General features: G+C 39.3%; 1 protein-coding gene across 1 annotated transcript in view; it reads left to right on the forward strand.

The window, feature by feature from the left end:
- Nucleotides 1-26,884, forward strand: part of LOC123309930 (out at first protein) — a 180,010-nt gene that overhangs the window by 51,448 nt on the left and 101,678 nt on the right. The window contains exon 2 of the mRNA XM_044893239.1: nt 12,058-12,171. Within this exon, the coding sequence (XP_044749174.1) occupies nt 12,058-12,171 (114 nt within the window). The remainder of the gene's footprint in view (nt 1-12,057; nt 12,172-26,884) is intronic.

A 26,884-nucleotide genomic window follows, 5' to 3' on the forward strand; every position in this document is an offset into this window, starting at 1 on the left:
AGAATGATTCCATAGCTGACAAATAAATTTTTTTTTGATGTTAACAAAAATAAATAGATTATTTATAAACTATATATTTCTGGGAAATAAAGGTTTAGACTAAGATAACAAAACGATATTCATTTCTATCAAATAAACAATATTTGGACCAAATAAATTAGGCTTTAATAAATTTCTCATTAACTATAAATAACTGAAATTTCTGAATTTCTTTAAGGGAAATCACGTTTATTTATTATTGGCTTATTAAATTCATAGTGAATAAATTCGGATCAAATAAATATTTATTAAATGTAAACCGTATCATTTTTCTCAGTGAATAAATGAAAAATTATATTCCGAAATTCATTTCATTCGATGAAACCGTTTGTGAGATAGAACTAAAAATATTTTTTTTATGGTTTTTCAACAGCCTGTATCTTTTTAACCGAGGCGATTCGGAAAAAATGGTATTGAAAAAAAGTGTTTCTTTTGACCTCAAGAATCTACTTTTAAAATATTTGTAAACGTCGAAGACTCACCCTGTATATTAATTTGATTAAATAAAGCAAATGCGAATAAGAATTTCATGTATCACTACCGCTCACAAGAAAAGTGGGGTTACTAAAATTAAAACTAATGTGATCGTCAAGGAGGATTCAGATTATGACTTTGCCAGTAAACAATCAAATTGTCGTTATTGAAAATAACAATAATCATCCAATCACCTTAACAACGAAATTCATAACGTATTCCATTTTTGGACTTAAACTTTGATCTCTAGGGAGAATTTACTACATTTCAACGCATTGTGGTCAACTTTTGTTTGTTTTTGATGAGATGATTGGTTGTAAACTTCATCTTTATGTCTTTGAAATATGACTGTAATGTCGTCATTGTGTTTGAAATTGTTTTTTAACAATTGTAGCCTGAGGAAGGGGAGAAATAGACCACTGAAAGATCTCCATAGAAATCTAGCATTTTTATTGTTCCTCCAACTGATATTACCAATCCCAATGACCGGATTCTGAATTAAAAAAAAACACAGGAAAACTCCGGGGGTCTTGTATTTTTGTGTCGAAAATGCAAATTTTCTATTTCTCCTGGCAGTCGTTATTTTGTGTCAAAATCCGAATAACCGGCATCAGGCGCTCGCCGAAGAATATACGTAAAACCAACAACGTGACATTCCAACAGGGAAATGAGGTAAATCATTAATGTATGGCCTTGCGGAAAGAGGAAACTATTCGCGAATAACGCCACGAGCGAATTCATCACAAACATCCGGAAAATGTAACGGAATATCTGGATCCGACCCCACCGCCGAATTGTTTTTCGGTAGATGTATTTCCGGTAATTGAACTGCGTGCATTCATTGGAAATTGATCACTTTTCGAGATAGCTCAGGTTCAATTTCCTATCGAACATTTTCGACATGCCTTGAATCGGTAGAATTCGGCGGTGTTCATTATATGATCTGGTGTTGAATTCATCTGAATCATGTTTGGAATGCAACATCTACATCCACCTCAACGTTAATATGATATGTTCGAATTGCTAACCATATAGAATTGAGTTCTGGTTTCGAAATGTGTAGTCATAATTCAGTCCACCAAATTGGTTGAAAAGCGACAGCTTCGTGCAGAATGAGCGAAAAGCGTCTGTGAAGAAAATCTTCAGCTTTCCGAATCAAGAAGAATCCAGTTTCACTGCTTTTATCTACCCAAAACAATTCATACTGAAGGTTTATCAGCAACATCAAAGAAGAAATCAACTCAAGTGAAGACAATCTTCTGCCTCTCAAGCCACAACACAAACTAAGTGTTTACGAATCTTTATACCAGCTGTGCAAGGAGGACCTTTTACTTCAAGAGTCTACACACTTACAGTAGATCCAATCTTATAGGTTAAACTTCTTGAACCAAGAAGATTCAAGCGTGAGCTAACTAGTTTCAACAATACAGACCAGCGGAAACAGTAATCTGCTTCTACTACGACAAAACAAGTTGAGAATTCTCGACTGTTTATATACAGAGTAAGTCTTTGGCTAATTGTCGTACAACTATTATAACAGTAGATTTTTGAGGTCAAAAGAAAAAGTGTTTCTTTTGACCTCAAGAATCTACTGTTGAAATATTTGTACGAGTCAAAGACTCACCCTGTATAAGATATTTAAGATACCTGCTCCTTCGAGGAATACCTTCTACTTTAAGGGCCCACTCGCTCACAGGAATCTCAGCCTTGAACCAAGAAGAATCTAGCATTGAAGATATCTCCTGCTTTTTTGTCACAACAAAGACTGAGGACTTGTCACTTCCAGAGTCAGCGCAATCAGCCTCAGAAGTAAAGCTTGAAAAACTATAAAGTCAAAGAAGGCAAACCATAAAAAATAATTCCATATTAGACAAATATAAAGAAAACCCGAGATCACCTGAAAAAAGATGGACCCGTAAGAAAAATAACAAGAAGCCCCGATGCACTGAATTTTTTGTTTAAGAAACTACACAGAGAAATATCTACTCAGCAAACTTACCTAAGTTCGAAAATAGTACGAAGAAACCAACAACAACAAACAACTGCTGAGACCATAGACGGCAAAGCAGAGGAAACCTGCATCAACCTCTCGATTATACAACAACATGCCAAATAGTCTTATTCAAAAAAGAATTGATGAATGTTGAATTGATGTGGCCGATACTTAATGAAAATTCATAATTGAACTTGAAACAGACTATAAGATTTTCACAAAATGAGTTTTTAAACCACGACAAGTGTTTCGCTATCACAATTTCATCTTCAGGTATCAGGTGGGTGAAGGTAAACTCCTTATCCTTACCGTCAACCATCTGAAGATGCTATTGTGATACCGAAACACGTGTCGTGGTTTAAAAACTCATTTTGTGAAAATCGTATCGTCTGTTTCAAGTTGAATTGTCGAATGCATAAAATGGCCGTTTCAGTGAACCTCCAAATACCCCTTGAATTCTTTTCCACCATAATACATCGTCCCACCACTTCCAGAATGGTTAATAATGGAAGGAAAAAGAGGTCAACTAATTCTGAATGATTCAAAAGGATTTCCAGTGTAGTGTCACGTACAGTTACGCTCCCACGAGATATAATTTTTTTTGTTTCGCAGAAAACTCTCCCCCGTGGTGCTGAGTGGGTTTGTTACGGTTGCGCACGTAATCATTTATTTTCTTTTATCTCACTTTTTTCCTCCTGTGTGTACCATTGCGATGAGGGTTACTTCATTACGACGTTATACGAGGCTTTGTGCTTCGTAGCTCACAACTTGAATGGATTCGTCCTAATGACCTTCTTTCCGCTGCTCGTTCACCAGGTTATTATGTTTGAATGCCATATTTGTTTGAGGACTCCGGTAGATGTAAACAATGGCGTAACTCAGGTCTTGGAGTGCCTATTCGGTTATATGCGCCGAATTTGACTAAATTGTATCGCATTAACAGGGATTTTTGGAGAATATATGAACAGCTATAGTGGGGAAAGCGTCTGCAGGTTTTCAAAGATTTTTTTGAATATCTTCCTTCCTTTACCTCTAATTCTCTGTTTCTGTATTCATTATGAAAGTTTTAGATAATTAAATTCTATACAACTCTTGTCTAAAGCAATTTTACATACACTTAACCGTTTTGGAGTTAGCGGGCAATAAGGGCGAAGAGCTTAGCCACACATGCAAAAGGCCAAGGTCAATGCAGTATGTACATTCATCGCCATATATCCCAAAAATGTCCAAACGTAGAAAAAATTGCTTCGGACAAAATTTGTAGAAAATGTTATGCTCTACAACTTTTATAATGAATGCGAAAACAATTTGAAGCCCAGGAAAGGAGATAATTCAAAAAAACTGATTTTTGTGACCGTCATGGCCAATTTTCATTGTTATTATTTATTTTTAAATAAAAGTTTAGTGAAGTTCTTCCTGTATTCTTTCTTCCCCAACTCACCTTCAAGAAGGCGCAGAATAAATGTAACTCGATGAACACTTCTCATCCTATTCTGAGTGCTTGAGCGCCAACTGGAATTACAGTTTGTTCAACAAATCCCCAGAAGTATAAAACCAAGTATATTACCCCAGTAGACTCGAACTAACTTCAACAACTTTCCCTTCGCGGGTAAGTTAAGAGGTAATTGAGGAAATATATGGGGAGGGATGTGGAATGCATAAGGGGGCGGATGAATTTTCGCTTTCGCGAAGTTTCGAATTATCCGAAGATATCTCGCGTATACTACACGCGGCTTTACAGCGCAAACCGCCCCCGGCGATGAGTTCATGTAGGCGAGGATGAGATTCAATTGTGTTACGTGAACAAAATGCCAAAAGTAGATTTGTGGGGGTTCAGAAAATGGTCCTCCCAACAAAACACGAGGATTTTATACGGGGAGTTTCGACGGGAACAACTTTTTGATTATTCCAAAACATGAAACAGTCTTCTTCCTCTAACTTCTGCAGCTTCCTCTTCAGGTTTTGGTCCGTTATTTCCACTAATGAAGTCTAGTAGGTGACTCTCTGTTAGGATAACTCATTATTAGTAGGGGAATGCAGGAAAACAGAATGAGCTGGGCTCCGGTAATACTTTTATTATTTATTATTCGAACCTCGGTTAGCCTTTCGGAAACTGCGACCATGTAGATCTTTTGTTGTCTAACAATTGAGACTCAAGTAATGAGGGCCCGACTCAGATGGGGCGGCCACATTCTGAGGATGCAAGACACAAGAACACCCAAAATAGCTCTGCATGGCGAATTCACAGAGGGAGCTCGGAAACCAGGAGGCCAGTATAAGCTGTTTAAGGATACACTGCATCAATCCCTAAAATCAGTTAGTACCAATCATAACTAGGAACAACTAGCGTTGGACAGATCACAGTGGAGGGCTTTGATCCACAGTTATAACGGAGACTCGAGAAGAATACAGCGGCGGCCAAATCTGGTTGGTGACTGTCCATGCCTGGAGTGTGGAAGGATCTGTAGGTCACGGTTGGGTCTCTTCAGTCACAGGAGGACACACAGTCGCAAGTAGCCCTAAAAAATTATAGGTTAAATCGCACCAATAGTTTTGTTTTTTAGTCTTTTTGTAGATTTATTCTCGGTAACGGGAGACAGCAATGAATGAATGAATGTCTACCCTACTCATTCATAAGAACCCAAGGAGGTCGTTAATGATATTGGTGAAAACTACAACATCCTTAGGGGCCTTGGTCGTTACCTCTTGAGTATCCAGGACCGGGTTCCTCATATGAATGGTTCTTAGGCCAGCCAGCTCTGGACACTTGCATACCATGTGTTCAGCTATTTCTCATCTGATCCACAGAGCCTACAAATCTCATTTGTTGACTTTCCCATACGTTACAAATGGTATTTGTACCGACAGTACCCTGTCAGCAGTCCCACCATCACCCGAAGCTCAGCTCGTGACATATTTAGCAGTTTTCTGGTGTAGATGGGTGAAATCATCACGAATTTCTTTGACTGAGTAAGTCCAGGAGAGTTTCTCCAGAGGGTTATTCGGTTATTCAACTCCCATTGTTGGACTGCTGCTCATTTCTTTCTTCCAAGCCCACAGAAAGGCTCAGGTCCAGCAGGTGTTAACCTTGATGATCTTCTTGGAAGTTCATCAGCTTTTTCATTTCCTTCAACACCACAATACCCTGGTACCCATAGAATAGTCACTTTATTACCTCTGGCCAGTTGCTTTATTGCATGACGGCACTCCCATGTCAGCAGATATCCAGGGATCTCAGCGTGGCCTGGTTGTCCGTTGTGGTACAGATATGAGCTCCTTTGAGGTTCATTTTAAGACACTCCTGACGCATACGTAAACAGCCAGTGTCTCGGTCTGTTAAATAGATGGTTCAGATAGAGATCCTCAGCTTAGGTCTATTAACGCTAATGCCGGTGCCTCTTTCTGATCTTGATCCATCAGTAAACCACGTTGATGACTTTTTGCTATGACCGTTTCAAAGGGCGTTTTGAAATCGTAGATGATTGGCATAACATCCGATGGTTTTGCCAAGGGGTTTGAGTATAGTTGATTCAATATCCTTATATTTCCAACCCAGGGTGGGAGATTCCCGTTGAGGGAATGAACTCCAGTATCTTTGAAAGGGCTTCAATTATTTTCCCGCCCAAGACGTTCCATGCGGAGGCTTGCACTGGCAAAACATTCTGTAACAAGATGACCAGGAGTTCTACTCTTATTGCTTCCAGAAGCTGCCTTTCTTCAGATGTAGGTGTAGGAAAGGCAGATCAAGTATGGCTTCGAGCGCTGCTGTAGGAGCTTTGTGCATAGCTCCTGTAACACCAACATAGGTCAGTCTTTGAGAGTTTTTGGGCTTCATGGAGACATCTTCTGTGTGTGTTCTGGGAATTTGAAGTGCCTGTGTCATTCTTCAAGATCTGGGATATGTCTTAACATCGAAAGAGTTAGTCTTGTGCGTTGTAGCACGTGGTCTATCAGTATTGTTATTTGATGGAGAGTTGTAGTGGCAAAGTATCGTGAGAGTAAACATGATATCACTTTATAACTCTCCACTATGCGTGGAAGCTCATCAGAGGGGTCGTTTCTTTGACTTTGAGCTTTATATGTGTTTCTTGTTGTGTAAATTGTAGATGAGGTAAACGAACATCAATCATTCACAAACAGAAACTTTTCCTATCTGCCTCTGCCTACTATACGTGGGTATCATACATTTTAGCTTGAAACTATGGTAATATTCGCCTACCAAAATCATTTTCAACTCGAATATTACGTTCCCAAATTGCATCCCCGAAGCGATGAAGCATTACAGTCGATTAATCGAAACCAGCCGAAGCTACGCCGCGTACTTTTTGTTCGAGGCTCCGAATTTTGCATCTCACTTTTGCAGAATCCAAATATTTGAAGAGTCGGACGATAGTCGTTTGCGCTCTCCTCGAATATTCATAGAACAAAATAAATGTTTGCGCCAATTACCCGATTCGATTTGTCAGACCGTCTGGAAGTAGGTACTCGACGACGACGGCGCGCAATTTCAACTTTTCCTTAATTGAAATCTTGTGCAAACATCAGTTAGATCCTCCACGCGGGAACTTTCTTATCTCCGCGTACCTGGAGCGCTGCTGACGCTCTAAAAAAGAGGAGGGCAATACCGTCGGGTAGGCCATTATTTTTTACAACCCTTAGGAAGCGCCCTTCAGACTTTTATCGTCCCTTTCAATTTTCTCATGGTAATTTTTGTTCGCGCAGTATCCCTATCAATTAGTGGACCTTGTTTTCCGCCCCGGATGAAATACAATGATTTCATACTTCGCGGGTTTATGGGTGGCGGGGGTTTTTTGTCGAACTCGAGAATTTGTCGGTATCGGAGTTTTCTCTTGTTCGCAACGAAGGGCGGGGAAAACAACTTGAAAACGGATTACGGAGCGTAAAAACGATTGGAATTTTACACGGCGGTTCATTATTCTCGAGGCTTCAACGATACGGATTGTATGGGATGTTTTTATTTGGAGTACGTTTAAGTTTTAGCCGATTCTCATCGCAAAAACGTTTATTGGAGGTTTTTTCCATCTCTGGCCACCACTTTCATTCATGTCTGTTGCATAATTTGGATACCAAGTCGAAATACTTTGAAATTCCAATGAATTGTTACGAATCTATCAAAATATGATCTGAAATCGATAAATCTCTTATATATAGAGTCATTCGGGGCAACTATGCGCACTTTTGCCTTTCAAGCCATACCCTGTTTCAACTGTTGAAGCTAGGAATATTAAAACATATTCTTAAGATAGAGATATTAGGGAAATGCTGTTTATTGTCAATACAGAAGCGCCTTTTTACAAGCACTCATTATTGTTCGTGCCACCATTCCTGGTGAACTTGATACATTCTCCTGTTGGTGGCTCCTCATATTTTTCTGAACAAATAGGACAATATTGATCGAGTCTCAACCAAGAAAATCAACAATGTCATAATTTATTCCTCACTGAACTAATGCCCATATAATGAATCTATGCGCACACTTACCCGCGCACACTTTCCCCAGTAAGCCAAAATTTGAACTGACGTTCTTATAGAGTTGAGCAGCTAAGAGAACCTAAAATTTTTTATTATATATTTAGATTAATATGCGCATGATCGAATAAAATATTGTTTAACACTGTCGGACTCGGAACTTGGACCTGGCAGAATTTGCAGAGATGCTAAAAATTAACAAGAAAACTAGTGAATTTGATTGATAGCAAATAAAAAGTTAGCGAAACGTCGCACGGCGCACTCCTATGCAAAACTAATTTGGCGATTTTGCGCCCTTGCTTCGCCCAAATGAACCCCTCTTTCATACATTGCATAGTCGAGATATACGCACTGCGCACACTTACCCTCTGCGCTCAGTTACCCCGAATGACTCTACTCCATTCACCTTTATGAAAGCTCTCGGTTGGTCATGGAAATTTAACACATTTCACACTTGGGTGACTCTTTGACTCGTACAAATATTTTAACAGTTGATTCTTGAGGTCAAACGAAACACTTTTTTTCTATACCATTTTTTCTATTTTTAAACATCAAAGTACTCGAAAACGGTGCGCTATACGAGAAAATAAGAAGAATACTTTCATTCCACAAAACGTCCAAATACTCATTAGATAGCGTCCCACTTAGTTTCAAGAGTTGGGTTCTGTGAAGTTTTGGTATTTTTATGATACGTAATGGTCATAATGAGAGAACTGTAAGACGTGGGTGGTACCTCGTGTCCGAAAAAGATTCATCAAATAAATGAGCAACTATATTCCGAAATTCATTTCATTCGATAAAACCGTTTGTGAGATAGAACTAAAAATATCATTTTTATGGTTTATCAACAGCCTGTATCTTTTAAACAGAGCTGATTCGGAAAACACGCTATGGAAAAAAAAAGGTTTCTTTGAACCTCAAGAATCTACTGTTGAAATATTTGTAAGAATCGAAGACTCGCCCTGTATAGTACGAAAATGTGAGGCAACGCTTGCCAAAACATTTTTGGATCTTAAAATAGCGTTATTGTGCATTGAAAGGACAAGATATTAGTTATTCTTATGGCTTTCTTCAGGAGAATGGACGACCTCAAATTTCCTGAATGACATGGTGCATGGTCCATTAAAACCACACATTTCCCGGGAATCTACGCTAAAGCTGGATAATAACCCAATTTTGAAATATTTCATCATTGCCGTAACCCGTTACCCAGAATAAATCTACAAAAAGACTCAAAAACAAAACTATCGATCAAAGTTATAATTCCTTAGGGCTAATTGCGACTGTGTGCCCTCCTGTGACTGTAGAGACCCAACCGTGACCTGCAGATCCTACCACACTCCGGGCATGGATAGTCACCAACCAGATCTGGCCGCCACTGTATTCTTCTCGAGTCTCCATTATAACTGTGGACCAAAGACCTCCACTGTGACCTGTCTAACGCTAGTTGTTTCCAGTTATGATTGGCATTAACTAATTTTAGGGATTTATGTAATATATCCTTAAACCGCTTATACTGGCCTCTTGGTTTCCGGTCTCCCTCTGTGAATTCGCCATACAGAGCTATTTTGGAGAGTCTTGTGTCTTGCATCCTCAGAATGTGGCCGCTCCATCTGAGTCGGGCTCTCGTTACTTGAGTCTCAATTGTTGTACAACTCGCGCGTTGCAAGACTTCGAAACTTTGTGGAACCATTATCTGCACTGTGATAGTCTCGGTCATTATTTGCTGAATTTGAAATTAAATTACACCCAATCCAAAATTACTTCATGACGGTATGATTTCTGATGAGAAACTTGATGAGAATCTCGATTCTACCGCATTATATGCTGAGTTCTATTGGTATTTCGAAGGCAGTTTTGAGGAAAAACATTAATTCTGAATCGGAACGTGTTTAAAGCCTTTTGGATAACGTTACTATTGAAATAATATCGGTTTTAAACTCTAACTAACAACGCTCGAGAACTTCAACATATGCTTATTTTCACAGGCACTCATATAGTGTGGTATCATAGTGACGAAGAGTGTTTGCGGTAAAAAATTGTCCGCCGAAAAAAATCTTCGTTTTTCATCGCCACCAATTTGCCGTTGCTCCTGGCATAAATTCGAACATTCGGAAACTCAGATTACAAGTCAGATACTTCCCCAGCAACGACGATATATGAGCATTTTCCGAGGAGCCCCTAAAATTTCAACGTTCCTTTGTTAGCACTCCGAACGAATGAAAAATAGATAAGAGTGAATAAACATGAGATATATTTCCCGCGATTCCCCGCTTTATTACGGCCATTTCGCCAGGACCCATATATAAGGTTCGAAATATCAATTTCCGACAAGGTATTTCCATTTTCCACACGCTCCTTCCACGGGGTAGGTAATTGAATGAAATTGCGCCGGTTCTCATTCCACGAACCGCACACCTGGATGGGTTCCAAGGAATATGACTGCAATGTTTCTCCTGTAATTTCGCAATATCCACTCATGTTCCATATCTCGGAATCTTGGCGAGAATTTAATATCCCGAAACATTGGGAATCGAAAAGAATTATGGCGATTTCTGCTTTTAATCTTGGTCGGTCGACGTTATTATTTTCATCAGGGAGAGAGGAGTGGATCCTGTCTTTGTCGAGAGGGGAAAAATGAGTTTTATTGAAAAAAATTTCATTGTTCCACTTGGTTTACTTTTAATCGAGGCTGAATCAACATTCTTTCTTATTGGAGAAAGATAGAGGAAGAAGGTCGGGGGATACGAAATTATTTTTCCATTTAGCCGTCGATATTTATTGTTTACCATACAAGATTGACCAATCTGCTAGCTAACATATGTCAACGAGTGGACAATGGCTATAGACGGAGCAGTGTCTGTTGATATCATATACCTTGATTTTTCCAAGGCATTGTAACGTGGTTACCTCGGAGAAACTTATCTCGAGCGCCAGCTATTCTTTTCACTAGGAAGAATAGCAAACCTACCAGAGTAGCTGCCAGTCGGAGACAGAGTTCGCTGCTATCTAGGGTGGTAGCGATAACGAAGTAGTCAAAATCAAATTATGTACCAGATTATTCACACCAGAACTGACGAAATGGATACTAAGGATGACCTCGCGAAGTGAAATGACTTGCTATACGGTATCGGGATGTAATTAATCGTATTTCTCCAGAAATGAAAGAAACACAACCAGGGCAGATCTACCCGAGACTTTTACTCGCTACCCCAAGGGCTAACGCTCCATGACTGATAGCGAAGAAAGGGTCTATTTTGAGTGCAACTACGGGATTTCACTGACGACGAGCGGTATCTCTTATCCTCTACCCCAAGGGCTTACGCACCATGACTGATAGAAAAGTAGAGATTTCGGTTTCAACAATTATGACGCGGAACGCGAACGGGGGGGTTGACGGGTCTTTCTCTTCAATACCCCAAGGGCTTACGCACCATGACTGATAGCGAAGGGGGTCAGACTCGCGAAACAGGGTAAAGTACGATAAAATGTAACAGAAAGCCATACAGTACAGCAGTGTCAAAGAAGTAACCGGTGTAGGTCTAATTAAGAAACTGAACGGTAAAGACGGGGACCTACCTCCTTTATTTCAGGCACTCGCGGAAAACAAACGAAAACTAAAAATTAATTCCTAAGAACACTAACCCTCGCAACACAAAATTATTTCTAAATTCGTTGAACGGCTTGTCGTGCACACAAGTACGGAGTACGGAGTACACAGTACGGAGCGTAAAAGTGACTAAAGAGTAAGAGAGTCAAAGTAAAAGAGACTGAAGTAAAAGAGCAAAAGTCACGGGGGAAAATCTGCTTTTATAGGCGAATTCCCCAATCTGAAAATACAGAATGATGATGAAATAAAGAAGAGTATGTATACTTATTCTTACAATTTCAATCTGAAACATCTATAACGAAATCCACATCAAAATCTGACATCTGGTTCGACAGTTATCTAAGAACAAACAAACAAACAAACAACTAAAATCCATATATTAACTAGAGAAAAACATGTTTCCCCCTGCATTTTTATTACCTGACACATTATTACTCTTTTTTTTTTGTAGGGTGGAGATGTAGTACAAGAAAATATATCTGCTAACGTCACCGACGATACGGTCACGCTAGAATTCCAGAGAAGCGATGGAACGTTGGTCACTCAACTCATCGATTTCAGAAACGTAAGTAGTTTTCACGAGTATATATATAGATTATCTTATCAGCAAAGAAAAAAGTCTAAAGGTATTGAATCACAAGATCTCGGTGGCCAATTGTGATCACCTCTTCGATAAATAACAGGATCAGTTGCTTTAATGTTGAGCGACGCAAACGATTTCGATTCTTGACATAACTAACTTCACCCAACAACTCAAATTTTTCTAGCAGTTTGACTATTGCCGGCCGAGAAGGTGTTCACGACGCAAAAAGTTGTGCGAATCGTGACTGCAATATTTTTGTACTGAATTTTAACAATTTCAATGCGATGTTATGGCGTGTATCGTAATATAGTTGGGTAACCAAGAGGGAAATTCAGGATTCACTAGAGCGTGTCAGATTCATATAAGGGCAAGGGGAGATACCTTGGACCCTGCAGAGTACCTTATCGCCCTCTAACTCTGAAACGGTTAAGAGTATGTGAAATTGCTTCAAACAAAAGTTATGAAGAATTTTATTATCTACAACTTTCATAATCAGTACAGAAACTATACTTCATTCAAATTTATTTTAGCAGTCGGTTGGCCATGAAATAATTTTCTCAAGTTTTTGTAACTAGAACGAAGTTAGGTTGGCACTCATGAAATGTCGTTAATGTCATAACGCCGTTGCCACAACTAATATCAATTTTTATTACGAAAATTCGAAAATGCCAAAAGTGATTGAAAAAAGAGAGAGGGTTGCAGGAAGTGCTACATAGAATTCAGGTCCGCTCATTCAAATAGTTATACCCTGATATTCTAAAATCCGCAATACGTCAGACGGTAGCGAACATATTCAATGTAAGAGAATTTATATAATGTTTCATCTGAATCTAAACGACTTATATTTCAGCTGCATATTTCCACAATCAGAAAGATTATGAATGAAGAGGATGACAAAGAATTTCCTCCTATTGGGAGACCCAAAAAAGTGGTGGCATTTGAGAATTTTATGTTTGAGTGAATTAATGCGAAAAGTTGACTACAGGATTTTCGATAAATGTCATCGGAGAATAAGTTCCCTAAAATGGATTTTTCTATTTTTCATTTGACTTGTCCTATACAATGTAAATGTCTTAAGGTACTAATATATATCTAATCAATATTATTACATCAATGTTTTAAGATGAATAGCCACAAATACGCGCAAGTTGCCCTGTTACTTGTTTATTCATGTGAAATTTTTGTTCAACGGTGAAGTTGCATCTTAACTTGAAACTTCCTTCAATTCCTTTTACTTATATTGATGCAAGATGATTTTGTTGAAGAATTCAACATTCTTCTATTTTCCATGCAAATAACTGGATTTGGTATGCCTTCAAACAGTTTGTATAAACTTCAATTATGTTTCGTCACATATTTTCCGAAGAGATTCGACATTGTGATAAAATACGTAATAACAGAAACTTTTACGTAGAACGGGCAACATAGCGTTGATTTAAAACCCAAAAATGTGTTGTCAAGCTTCATAACCCCAAATTTTTGTACTATACAGAGTGAAATGTGTCAAATTTCCATGGCCAACCGACTGCTAAAATAATATTGAATGAAGTATATTAGAGGTACAGGAAGGATATTTTGAAAAAATGTCTTGTCATCATCTTCAAGCTGTCAGATTGAGAAAACCAACCCTGATTAGTGTCAGATCAATGGGTCAACACGTCTGCACCACCGAGATTAACCATCTGAATGAAAATCTGACACGCTCGAGTATGCCCAAGTAACGATTTTTCTATTCATTTTCAAAGGACCGCTGTAACCTTGCGTCACGTCAGAATTGTCAGTCTCTCGAAAATTAGCTTCCTTTGGGTCCAATTAACATATCCTCTAAAAATCTGACAAGCTCTAAAATTTCTTTAACATTTCCAACTCTTCCATACGGCCAGCCCCACCACTATCAGATTAACATGACTTCATTATCAGAGACCCGTAGGGCGTATACAGTATCTTAATCTGACACGCTCGAGTATGTACACCTGACGATTTCAAAGTGCATATATCATAGAACCTGTCCTTCTTTCTACCATCTTATCTTCAAAATCCACTAGGTCTCCACGACGCTCGAGTAACTCCCGATTTAGCATCGTCGGCTACCCAACTTCTCTTGGGAAATGAATCAACCAATGAAGAATTAATTAAAGAGGAATCATCCCTAGACATTTTGTCTTTCTCTGAACAAATGAATTTTCACGGCAACGACGGTTCATACTCAAAATGAGTGATCTTAAAATGTTCTGATCTAATCATTCCCAGATTTCTCCGAGTTGGATTCCTAAGTCATTAAGAGTAGCTGGATGATTTTCTTAACTTTTCAGCCTTCTATTGAGGTTGTCCCAAACCTGCTCAATCGGATTGAGATCTGGACTTCTTGCTGGCCATTCAATTCGAGAGACTTCAACCTCTTCAAGGTACTCCTGAACGATGCGCGCACGATGCGGTCTGGCATTATCGTCCATAAAAATGAAATTTTCCCCAATGTATGGGGCAAATGGCACTACATGTTCTTCAAGAATGTTCCTTATATACTTATCAGCATCCATAGCTCCATTATCAACGACCACTAGGTCTGTGCGAGCAGTTAAATATATTCCACCCCATACCATAATCGATCCTCCCCCGAAACCAGTAGTATTCAAGAAATTGCACTGAGCATATCTTTCATGTGGACGTCTGATACAAGGGAACGTCGATCACAATGGTAGAGGCAGAATCTAGACTCATCTGTGAAGAGAACTCTTTCCCAATCGGCCTCTTCCCAATGGATATGTTCTCTCGCAAAATCCAAACGCGCCCTTCGATGGGCTGGGGTAAGAGCTGGGCCTCTTGCCGCGACACGAGGTCTTAAATCATATTCTCTGAGGCGATTTCTTATTGTCTGAGTGCTAATTTGCACCTCATGAGTTTGCTCAAGCTGAATGTGAAGGAGGCGAGCGGTTCCAAACCATTGTCTCAACGAAGAAACTCTCAAGTAACGTTCTTGAATGGCAGTTGTTACCTGTGGTCTACCCTGTCCTGGTCTTCGGATATTCATACCTGTCTCCCTGAATCGCTGCAACATTCTGGACACACTTGTATGGGAAACTCCAAACCTTTCTGCAATTCTTGTGTATTTCCACACTTCTTCTCGCAAAACTACCGCTTGGGCACATTCCTCTTGGGTCAAATTGCGTGTTTCGCGTTGCATAGCGATCGAGTGTAGAAAATCGAACGAAAGAAAAACTATTGATCACTAGAATTGATCGAGAACAACTGATTTTAGAATAATAGATAGATAATATCATGTTTTTTTATTCCTGCTGGGAAAAAACATCTGTATTGAAGAAAACCATTGAAAGTGGATAACATATGCATGCATAATTCTGATAAAAATAATTATCATTGAGAACACCTTCAGTTGTAGAATAAATTTGAGATTTCCATAATGTGCGTTAATTTTTTTGCGCAGTGTAGATGCCAACCTCTAATTTTATCAATAATGTGACTGAGGAAGCTCCAACAGTTTCTTGAACAATCATCAATCCCTCCTTTTTTCCTCAGCTCCAGGATATTTCCGCACACTCCCAGAACTTTTTTCTCGGGCACATATATATCCAGTTACCGTGGGATTGCCCTTACTTCATCACTGCGACGTTATCGCGTCAGGTCCAGCGCCCCTTGGAAATTGGAAACTTTTCGACCGATTTATTTTCCAAGGATAATCACCGACCAAGTCTGGCGACGAAGTCGCGCAGTCCGACGTACTTTTAATTGTCGCAAAAACAAAGGGGCATATTTCCGCCGAGGCAATGTGCCTCGGCGCATTAATCTCCGCCGCTCGGCAATAGCCTTTTGCGACTCGGTTTTTCTATCGATTCGCCATTAGTCGACAGCGGCGGTTCCTAATGGCGGAGGTTAGGGGGGCGATTAATGAATAAGACATCAACCGGCTGCCGTGCGATGGCCGGGGTCAAAACGCGCGTCAGGTCTGCGGACCTGCTGCCACGTTGCCTCGGTAAAAGAGGTTAGATTGAGGCGGATTAATGAAACGTCCGCGTTTAGGCGTTTCGAGGCGTATGTGCGTGATATTTTTAACTGCTCCGATGTGGTTTATCAGGATTGAGTAATTAATCATTCACGACATGCTCCCATTATGTAACTTTATGAGGTTTGGTGTATTTCCTTGGTAAACTACCACTTATATACAGGGTGGTATTTGAGTCGAATATTTTAACAGTAGATTCTTGAGGTCAATGGAAACACTTTTTTACTTTACCATTTTTTCCAAATCGGTTCGGTTTGAAAGATATAGGCTGTTGAAAAAACATAAAAAAAAGTTATTTTTAGTTTTAACTCACAAACGGTTTCATCGAATGAAATGAATTTCGGAATATAGTTTTGCATTCATTTGATGAATCTTTTCAGTACACAAGCTATCACCCACGTCTTACAGTTTTCTCATTATGACCATTACGTACCATAAAATTACCAAAAACTCAATGAACCCAACTCTTGAAACTAGGTTGGATGCTACCTAATGAATATTTGAACGTTTTGTAAAATAAAAGTATCATATTCTCTCGTTTAATGCGCTGTTTTCGAGTAATTTGATGTTGAAAAATTAAAAAGTATCTGTGACATTTGAAGAAATGGGTACTTTGGCTGAATACAACTCTGTTTAAAAGATCCACAGATGTGTAGTTTCACAGATTTAGCGGGTTGGCTCATGAAATTTTCGAATGGCTAAATCTTTTTATCAGGGCCGAATCGGAAAAAATGGTATAGGAAAAAAGTGTCTCTTTTGACCTCAAGAATCTACTGTTGAAATATTTGTATGAGTCTAAAGCCCGTTTGCAACAGCCGAGAATTCTCTAGAGAATTTACTCGAGAATTTATGCGCCTTGAATTCTTAACCGTTACATACGCACCTTCTGTAGAATTCACTGTTCAGTTTCATACAAAATAATCTCTGCCGTTTTCTTACCAAAATTTGGTATACCTCACCCTTTATACAATAAATTGTTGTAATTAATGCATCAATACCGGCTCTTCTGTTTCATATGCCACAATTTTAAAAATGCTGATAAAGGCTTCAGACCCGTTTGCACCAAACGCACTTAGTGTTAAGTGTCCCTTAAAATGAACCCTTAACTTAAATTACGTTGCACCAACTGTTAAGTGACATTTAAATGGCTGAAGCTAGCCTTAAATTTAAGCGCTTCTGTAATTACCACTTAGGTATTTAAGGGCGGGATTCTAACCCAAAATAATTTGTTGAACTCATAAACTGGCTGCAAAACTGCTGTGGTTTTTCTAATAACGTCAAGTACCTTTTATTTGACAATCCATTTCATAATCAATAATGATGCTAATTCAGCAACAAAAAGTTGTCACTCTTTGATAATAATATAATAGTTTACTTGACACTGACTGACAGGACAATAAAGTTAGGTTAATGAAATGACAATGATCATCGGTAACCGGCCAACCAATGAGAAGGCTTTATTGGACTAGAATGAAGTTGCACCAAAATAAAAAACTGAAATATCACTAGATATAAAAACTTAAGGGCCCCTTACTTAAGATTCTGTTAAGCCGCAGTCGTGCAACTGACAATAAAATTAAGCGTCCATTAACTTTAAACTACGCTTAGTTAAGTACTCATTTTAAGGGGGAATGGTGTAAACGGGCCTCAGTGTTTTCTATTCTTTCAAACAGTTTTTTTATGCTAACAGTTTCATAGAATGAGGTTTCCATTTCTGCAAAGCATCTCGCCCATGGTTCTCGATTTAATTCCCTTAATTTTGTATGTTGTAGATTTTGACCTACCCAGCAAATGTGTTCATGTACCAAAAAATCGTGTGATAAGTTTATTCAGACACCAATCCAGTGGCGTACTATGATTTTTTCTAATTGGTTTATTTGCTGAACTATAACATATAGTTGTATTTTTCGTTCGTATGTTCATAGCTCAGCAAATAAACCTGTAGGAAAAAAACATAGTACGCCACTGGATGGCTATCAACGAAGTGTCTGAATGATTCTGTTTTCATTTCAACATCTTAGCAGAAACAGAAACGGAAATAATCGCCAAAGTTGATATTTAAATTTTGGCCTATTACGCGAAAACAAAAGAAGATAGAGAAATGCAGTTGATGGCATTATTAGTTTCTCGAAAAAATACGAACGTAAGGTTAAAAAGTTGTAGTTCAGGTATCACCAATTTTGCTCACACTGTACAGGGTGTCAAAGCAAATCTGTTCATTGTTCAAGCCTTATTATGGGTAGGTACTAAAATTCTATGTACATTGTTCGTTATTTTTAGAAATGTATGGACAAAAGTTCAAATTTTCAATAGTTTCCGATACAAATCTGATATCCCACTTGTGCATTGATGTCCATAAAAGAATAACCTAAAATTTTTTTACCTAATGAATTTAAATCATAGCGGATAGGAAAACCACAATTTCACCACAAAAAGAAATCCTAATGGCGTACGCTTATTCCAATGTGAGAATCGTGAGACCATAAATTTCCTGTTGGAAAACACTCATGAATATATTGAAAACGAAATTAATCTATGCGTTGAAGTCGTGAAGTTCCTTGGTAAGGGTGCAGTATGAAAACTTTTCTTTGGAAAATTCTCGGACTTTTCGATCCATAGTAATAAGCGTTCTGCTATTGAAGTTTGCCGGTTTTTCCTTCGTTGTTGAACTTTTCTCATACATCTCATGAAATTAAACTCATTCACTTATACCGAAAAGGGAGTTTTGCAAGTTTTTCGCTATGTAATACGCGAGTAAACTTAAATATTTATTACTCGATGAAGTAGCGCTATAGAATCTTGAATGCCGTCATGATATTTTGTCGGAGGAACTCTGATGAACTCGGCTTACAAATCAACATTTTTTCATGTAGTGTAAACTTCTTTCATGCGCGATTTTGGTTAATAGATTATGAAATGTTATGCAAAGAGAGAAAATTTTAGGTCTCATTTTTTCCTACCCAAACGTTCGTGGTTTGTGGATTCTGGATCCTAAATGTTCTCTAGGTATTGGCATGACTCATTGATGACCTTAAATACTCTCAATTTCGGAAGAGAACAGCCTGATACTTGTCGTTTTCAGATATTTTCGAAAATGAAGAAGTTATGGCATAATATCAAAATAAAAAGGATAAATTCATATGCTATTGTCTTCGTCTGGGCTTCTATCTGGAGGGGATTGAATCGGACATCGTTTCATACTAGGTGGCGCTCTGTGTAACTGTATAGTACTCAGTAGTCGCTGTGTTACTGGATAGTACTCAGTAGCGCTTGCCAGTATTGAAAAAAGGGTCCATCGATTCCAAACGTCCTCCATCGGAGAAAAAGCTGTGTTGCTCTGACGAGGTCAAATGAGACCGAAACCATGGTCAGCATCCTTCTTCGATGGGGCGTACTCCATTTGGGGCCCTGACGATGGGAAATTGGCTAGTTCAATTCAGATCGTAACACTTGTTGATATTCATATCAGCATCTGAATTTATCCTTATTATTGTATTCATTGCCTCCCCGTTTAGGCGTGATCATTCTTTATTTTTATAATGTCAAATTTTCGTTGTATCTTCAAGACAAATGCGGATATCGTGAAGAGGTTTCCACTAATGGACTCTTTACAAAAATCGAGCACAGGACTATTTTTTCCCTATCTTGTGTAGAAGTACCAGCCATGATCAAGCAATTTGGGATACCCTGTATTCATTCATTCATTTGCTGTATCTCGTTACCGAGAATAAATATACGAAAAGAATCAAAAACAAAACTATCGGTGCGATCAAACTTGTAATTTCTAGGGCTACTTGGCAGGAGTGTGGCAGGATCTGTAGGTCACAGTTGGGTCTCTTCAGTCACAGGAGAGCACAGAGACCTACAGATCCTGCCACACTCCGGGCAAGGATAGTCACCAACCAGATCTGGCCGCCGCTGTATTCTTCCCGAGTCTTCATTATAACTGTGGACCAAAGACCTCCACTGTGATCTGTCTAACTCTAGTTGTTCCCAGTTATGATTGGCATAAACTGATTTTAGGGATTGATGCAGTATATCTTTGAACCGCTTATACTGGCCTCCTGGTTTCCGAGCTCCCACTGTGAATTCGCCATACAGAGCTATTTTGGGGAGTCTTGTGTCTTGCATCCTCAGAACGTGGCCTCTCCAACTGAGTCGGCCCTCGTTACTTGAGTCTCAATTGTTATACAACTCGCGCGCTGCGAGACTTCTGCATTTGAAACTTTGTGGAACCATCTGATGTGCATTATTTGTCTTAGATGACGTTGTTGCGTTTGTTCAAGCTGTTTAATATGTCGCCTGTAGGGCGTCCACTCGGGCGTCCAGCTTTCGCTTCCCTAAAGATGCGTTTGGAGGACGACTGCTTTGTAAACAGCTGTCTTGGTCTTCAGATTGAGGTCGTGATTTTGGAACACTCTGTCCTTTAGCTTCCAGAATGCCCGTGATGCCGAATTGATACGGTTTTGTATTTCTGTATCTAGGTTAGCCCTAGTATTTATGAAGCTTCCCAAGTATTTGAACTGCTCGACCTGTTCTAGAGTTTCATCCTCCAGGCTGATATCTGTTTTAAGGCTTTCTGGTGGACTTACCAGGACTTTGGTTTTGTCGATATCGAGTCTGAGGCCTAAAGCTTCGTATATATGTTTATAGGTGTCCAACATTATCTGTAGATCCTCTGAGCTGCTAGCGATAAGTGCGCAGTCCTCTGCGTATTGAAGTAACGTGATAAACTTTGTACGGGTTTTTGCTCTGAGGCGCTTCAGGTTAAATAGGCCTTCATCAGATCTGAATCTTATTCCAACACCTCTTACAGGCATACCCATGTCAGTAGTTCCTAAAGTGGAAGCTATGGAAAAAGTTCTCATGGAGGTATGTCTGGATACGTTTCGTTGAAGAGTTAAGACGTTACTTCAAAGATGAAGACTTTCATGGTTTTGGGTTTATTCGTTTTTTTCAAATTGAGACCAAGATGAATAAATGAAATTTTGCAGAGGTATTTTTCGAATAGAGATGCGCTTGAAACTAATTTTCTCACTCATCCCTCATAGCTAGACAGGGATACTCATGTCAGCCTGTATACCCCGTATACTCCTCAATCAGCAGACCAATCCGTAAAGCCCTCGAGCGTATCATATTACAACGCACTCACCGGATCCTTGAAAGCCACCCCATAGTCGGAAAACACTTCGAAAATTGATTAGTCGATAAACACTCGGAGAGACCACGGTTTCCACTTATTCTCCGTCCTTCCAGTAACCGGCCTCCGTTGACTCTTTCTGCGCTTTTCGCCAGATAACTCGCATTCTCCTCGCTGCCTTCTTGCCCGGCATCGAACGTGAGCTCCAAGGGAAAGTTGGCGAAATGCGATCTTCCCTATCGCGGGGAATTTTCCCCCGCGAGACCTGAAACTGGCGCATCGGGTATCCCCGGTAATTCTCCTGATTATCTTTGAAATGACGTTCGCGAAATTTAATTCCCCAACTTCTACGCCGTGAAATGCGATAATGTATAAATAAGATGTGACGTCGCGTATCTTAGGGGGGAAACTTCGGGATTGAATGTCACGAGAAATGTTCAGTTTAGTTCGGTAGGCGAGGTTTATTGAATCGCTTGGCGCCAAACGAGTCATTGAAGACTTTGAGTAAGGCCTATATGCAGAAAAGTTAGTAGCTATGGTGACTCCCTCCATCAGGTGGCGCAGGGATCTGTAGACACAATGCGCGGCTTAGGATCCGCGTACGTCTACCCGGCAGTAGATGGCGCACCCATCTGTACTTCCTTGTACAGTAACTCTATCAAACACAGTGGCGACATGCTATGATCTCTAATTCGGAATGCGGATTGGCTCACGTCACGTCACGTGACCAAATCCGCCATATTCTTGCTAAAACGATGAAAAACGAGACCACAATTGTCGCCACTGTCTCGCTAGAGTCACTGTACTTCCTTGAATGAAACATCCCAAATAAGGTCTTTTCGTTTGCATAAGAAGGGTAGCACTTTTCTACACTTGGTGTAATTTACTCTAGATTTCAGTATTCGTTCGCTGATTTGATTCACACCTAGTCAAAAGGAGGTGTAATATTAGTGTTCTTTGGTGTGAAATGCAAAATTTGATGTTGATATCACGGACGTCGCGTTTGCGCAACTACACTGAAAATCAGCTGCTTTAAAGTGCAGTGTAGATTACACTACAGCAAGAAACAGACGAAAGGACCTATTATAATCCTTGCTCAAAAATGTGAATGGTAGCTTGCTCGCATGTTATAATACACTCCTGGACAAAAAAACCGGACGAACAAAATGTTCACCGAATTCATTTTGAAATAACTTTTCGAGGTGTGCATCGATTTTGATCATTTTATTGTCTATTTGTATCCTATTTCATCTAGTTTATTACCTAATATCTAGTCTGAAGGAATTTCAATTGAATCAGATGGTATACAGGGTCTGAAAGTTGCAATTTTCTCTGAATTTCTGAACACCCTGTGGAGGTAATTAGTGACGCAATGCTGGGTTTTTAAAGGAGTTTTTGGATCCTGATTGTCGCCTGACATTTTCTTGTTCAATTCACGTCAATAGCTCTTTCTATGTCTTTGATGGCGTTTCTGACTCTCTGCTTTAAATCAACCCTATTTATGACTGGAGTCTTCAGAATTTTATTTCCAACATATACCCATACGGAAAAATCAAAACGATTGAGGTCTTCTGATCTTGCTAGCCAGGCAATAGGACCATGTTTTCCCATCCACCGTTTCCCGAATGAATGACCTAATTTGATGTATTTTTGTGATTCCATATCATTTTGATATGAAGGTTGTTCATATTTTTTGGCAATGCTTCTTTTTGGAAATAGTCTAGAGCAAAAAATTACTCTCATTCACCTTTACTATTATAATGTTGTGAAGTATTCTATAAGTCCAATTCATAAATAGAATAATGAGTTTCAAGGTTCTTCCCTATCTAGTCCACGAAGTCAATCAATTTGGGATACCCTGTATAGGCGTTGCATACAGAATGCCCCAAGGAAAACGTACAGTAGATTCGGATGACTTGGGACGATTATTGAATTCAACTTGTCATATTTTCAAAACTATCTGAAGAAGTGGTTCGAATATGCTTAATCACTCAGACTATTGATCAGGATATAAACCATGCTTCAGAATTCGGATATAAATTTTGAAAAAAGTAAAATATACTTGTCCCCTGTTACCCATCGATTTGGGAGGCTTGGTACACAAGTTGAAATCAATTGATTTCTCAACTATCAAATGAAATAGGTGACCTGAGACGATGTATTGTTTTGAAAAATTAGAATTTGTGATTATATAGTTGAAATTCGGTAAGGAAATTAAATGATAAATCCCTATTACAGCAAAAGTGAATATATTGCAACTCAAATGTAAACAAACTAAACTAAACAAGGGAACTTTGATTCCTTTCATTCTTTGGTTATTTCTTTCTGGAAATAACGTAAATAATAATATTCTGCGAAAAATCGGCATATTTCCTGCTGCCAGTGCGCCGCTTGTATCTATTCGGCATTGTCCCAAGTCACCCTATGAAACAACAAAATAAATGAATGAGATCCGTGTTACCGTTTGATTTGAAAACAACCTTGTTTCATGACATATCTAATATCCCAATATTCCACGTATCCAGAAAAAAAAATTACACATGCACAAAGTGAAACACATGTACAGTACTCCAGAAAGTGTAAGGGCCATAAAAAACGCGCTTTTACTCTCCTGAATTCGTTAATTTTTCCAGTAAATTCAAACGCTCTGGTCACGGCAAACTCAACAGGAATTAATATTGTTAAACTAACCGAAAAGACGCTACACAATCTTATAAGTTTGTTCCTTCACTGATAAATGGTAAGAAACAAAGAAATCTGCAAGGGGGGTATTTGTCCCAAGTTGCAGGACTGTACCAAGTCACCCAAATCTACCGGTCATTGAATTTTCGCGTCAATATTGCTGCAACTCATGGAAAGGTTGCTTAAATGACATTAGAGTCTTTTTAAGGACAGTTCCAACTCTTCAATCGTCAAGCATCTTTGATGCTTTCTGGAGCTAGTAGAACCAATTCAAACCTATTTGAATAAATTCTCAGAATATGTATGCCTTCATCCACAGTGGTCACGTAATCTCCAGTAGTCTTGTAAACTTTAACGGATGGCCCTAACGTAAGAACTTTCTGATGAATAATGCACTTGTAGTTGGAAATTTCACGCTCAAGTTGATTTTCAAACGCCAAAACTTCGGCTACTGCAACCAGTCTCATATCTCCTTCACACTAGACCGGAATTTACTGTTTCAACTCTTCTTCAGACCCGATTTATGGCCACGGAGCACTACACACATACCCCAAGCCCAACCATTACTCAGCCAAGGGTTTGGATGCCCTCCTGGGGAACCTACTGCCCCATAAATTGCAGTTACAGCATCCGGTTTCTATAGGGCAATTCATATTTTACACGGCTTACTACACAACTGAGGAGTTATTATTATATCTAATTAATTTATGAGCGCCGTGTACATCCGAGCCCCCGTGTTTGTTTTGGGTTTTGCTTCGAAAATTGCAGGGTCCTTGCAACAACATTCCGTGCGCGTAATATACTGGTTAATTATATGGGAAAATATGGCGTACGTGCAGATTAAACGTGCCAACAACATGTTCTGACGTTAGGTCGGGTTTTTTGGGAAGGACTCGCGAGGTGTTGATGGGTTCCAATTTCAGACGAGGTCCTCTTCCTTATTTGTATTCCATTATAGTTACAGACACGCACAAAAAGTTCTACGTAGTTGCAAAGTTAAACAAACTTTTTTTTGTACTGGGACTTCTTCAGTATGATATGAATTTTGTGCGTTACTTTGTATTTACTCTGTATAACGCGTATATGATGAATTCATTCATTGCTGTATCCCGTTACCGGGAATATATCTACAAAAAAAAAAACTGTGTGCCCTCTTGTGACTGAAGAGACCCAACCGTGACCTACAGATCCTTCCATACTCCGGGCATGGATAGTCACCAACCAGATCTGGCCGCCGCTGTCTCCATTATAACTGTGCACCAAAGACCTCCACTGTGGTCTGTTGTTCCCAGTTATGATTGGCATTAACTGATTTTAGGGATTGATGTAGGGTATCCTTAAAGCGCTTATTCTGACCTCCTGGTTTCCGGGCTCCCCCTATAGAGCTATTTTGGGAAGTCTTGTGTCAAACATCCTCAGAATGTGGCCGTTTCAACTGAGTCCAGCCCTCGTTACTTGAGTCTCAATTGTTATACAACTCTCGCGCTGCAAGCCATCCGCATTCTAAACTTTGTGGAACCATCTGATGTGCATTATTTGTCTTAGATGACGTTGTTGCGTTTATTCAAGCTGTTTAATGTGTAGCCCGTAGGGGGTCCAGGTTTTGCTTCCGTAAAGAAGCGTTGGAAGGACAAATGCTTTGTGAACAGCTGTCTTGGTCTTCAGATTGAGGTCGTGATTTTGAAACACTCTGTCCTTTTGCTTCCAGAATGCCCGTGATGCCGAATTGATACGGTTTTGTATTTCCGTGTTCAGGTTAGCCCTAGTATTCATGAAGCTTCCCAAGTATTTGAACTGCTCGACCTGTTCTAGAGTTTCATTCTCCAGGCTGATATATGTTTGAAGGCTTTCGGCGGATTTACCAAGATTTTGGTTTTGTCCATATTGAGTATAAGCTTCGTATATATGTTTATAGGTCTCCAACATTATCTGTAGATCCTCTGGGCTAGCGATAAGTGCGCAGTCGTCTGCATATTGAAGTTCCGTGATAAACTTTGTACGGGTTTTTGCTCTGAGGCGCTTCAGGTTAAATAGGCCTCCATCAAATCTGAATCTTATTCCAACACCTCTTACAGGCATACTCATGTCAGCAATTAGCGAGACAGCTATGGCTATGATGAATTAGACGACATTTCTCCTCCACTGACCACAGTGGTGAAAGAATGTTGGCAACTTAGAAGGTCCCATTGGTTCACCCATTTCATGGATGTACAGGGTGGGCAAGATTCGTTGTCTACTAAGAGGATCTCTTCTTTATAATCAAAAATTTAGATGTGATAGGCGGGTTCTGCTTCCAGATCTGGATTACTCAGGAAAAAAGAGCTATATATCATCCGTTTTCTTCTAGCTGCTATAGTTCTCGAAATTCCCTCAGTAGACAACGAGTTTTGCCCACCCTGTACAGAATGTCCCGAATTCGATGCTCACTGATGGAGCATCACGAAGACTAAAAGACTCAGAGAAAATTTTTACATGAACTTCCGATCCCTTTTTTGGGAATGATTATATAGGGTGATTCTTTGACTCCTACAGATATTTTAACAGTAGATTCTTCAGGCACATAGGAAAGTGTTGTTTTTCATTTATTCGTTGAATCTTTTTCGAACACAAGATATCACCCACGTCTTCCAGTTTTCTCATTACGTACAATAAAAATATCAAAAATTCAAAAAACCCAACTCTTGAAACTGAGTTGCACGCTATCTGATGAATATCTGAACGTTTCGTGAAATAGAAGTATTCCTCATATTTTCTCGTATAATATGCCGTTTTTGAGTAATTTGATGTTCAATAAATAAAAGATTTCTGTGAAATTTGAAGAATTGGGTACTTTGGCTGAATACCACCCTGTTAAG

This window comes from Coccinella septempunctata, chromosome 3 (genome assembly GCF_907165205.1).
Source record: "Coccinella septempunctata chromosome 3, icCocSept1.1, whole genome shotgun sequence".
Taxonomy (NCBI): domain Eukaryota; kingdom Metazoa; phylum Arthropoda; class Insecta; order Coleoptera; family Coccinellidae; genus Coccinella; species Coccinella septempunctata.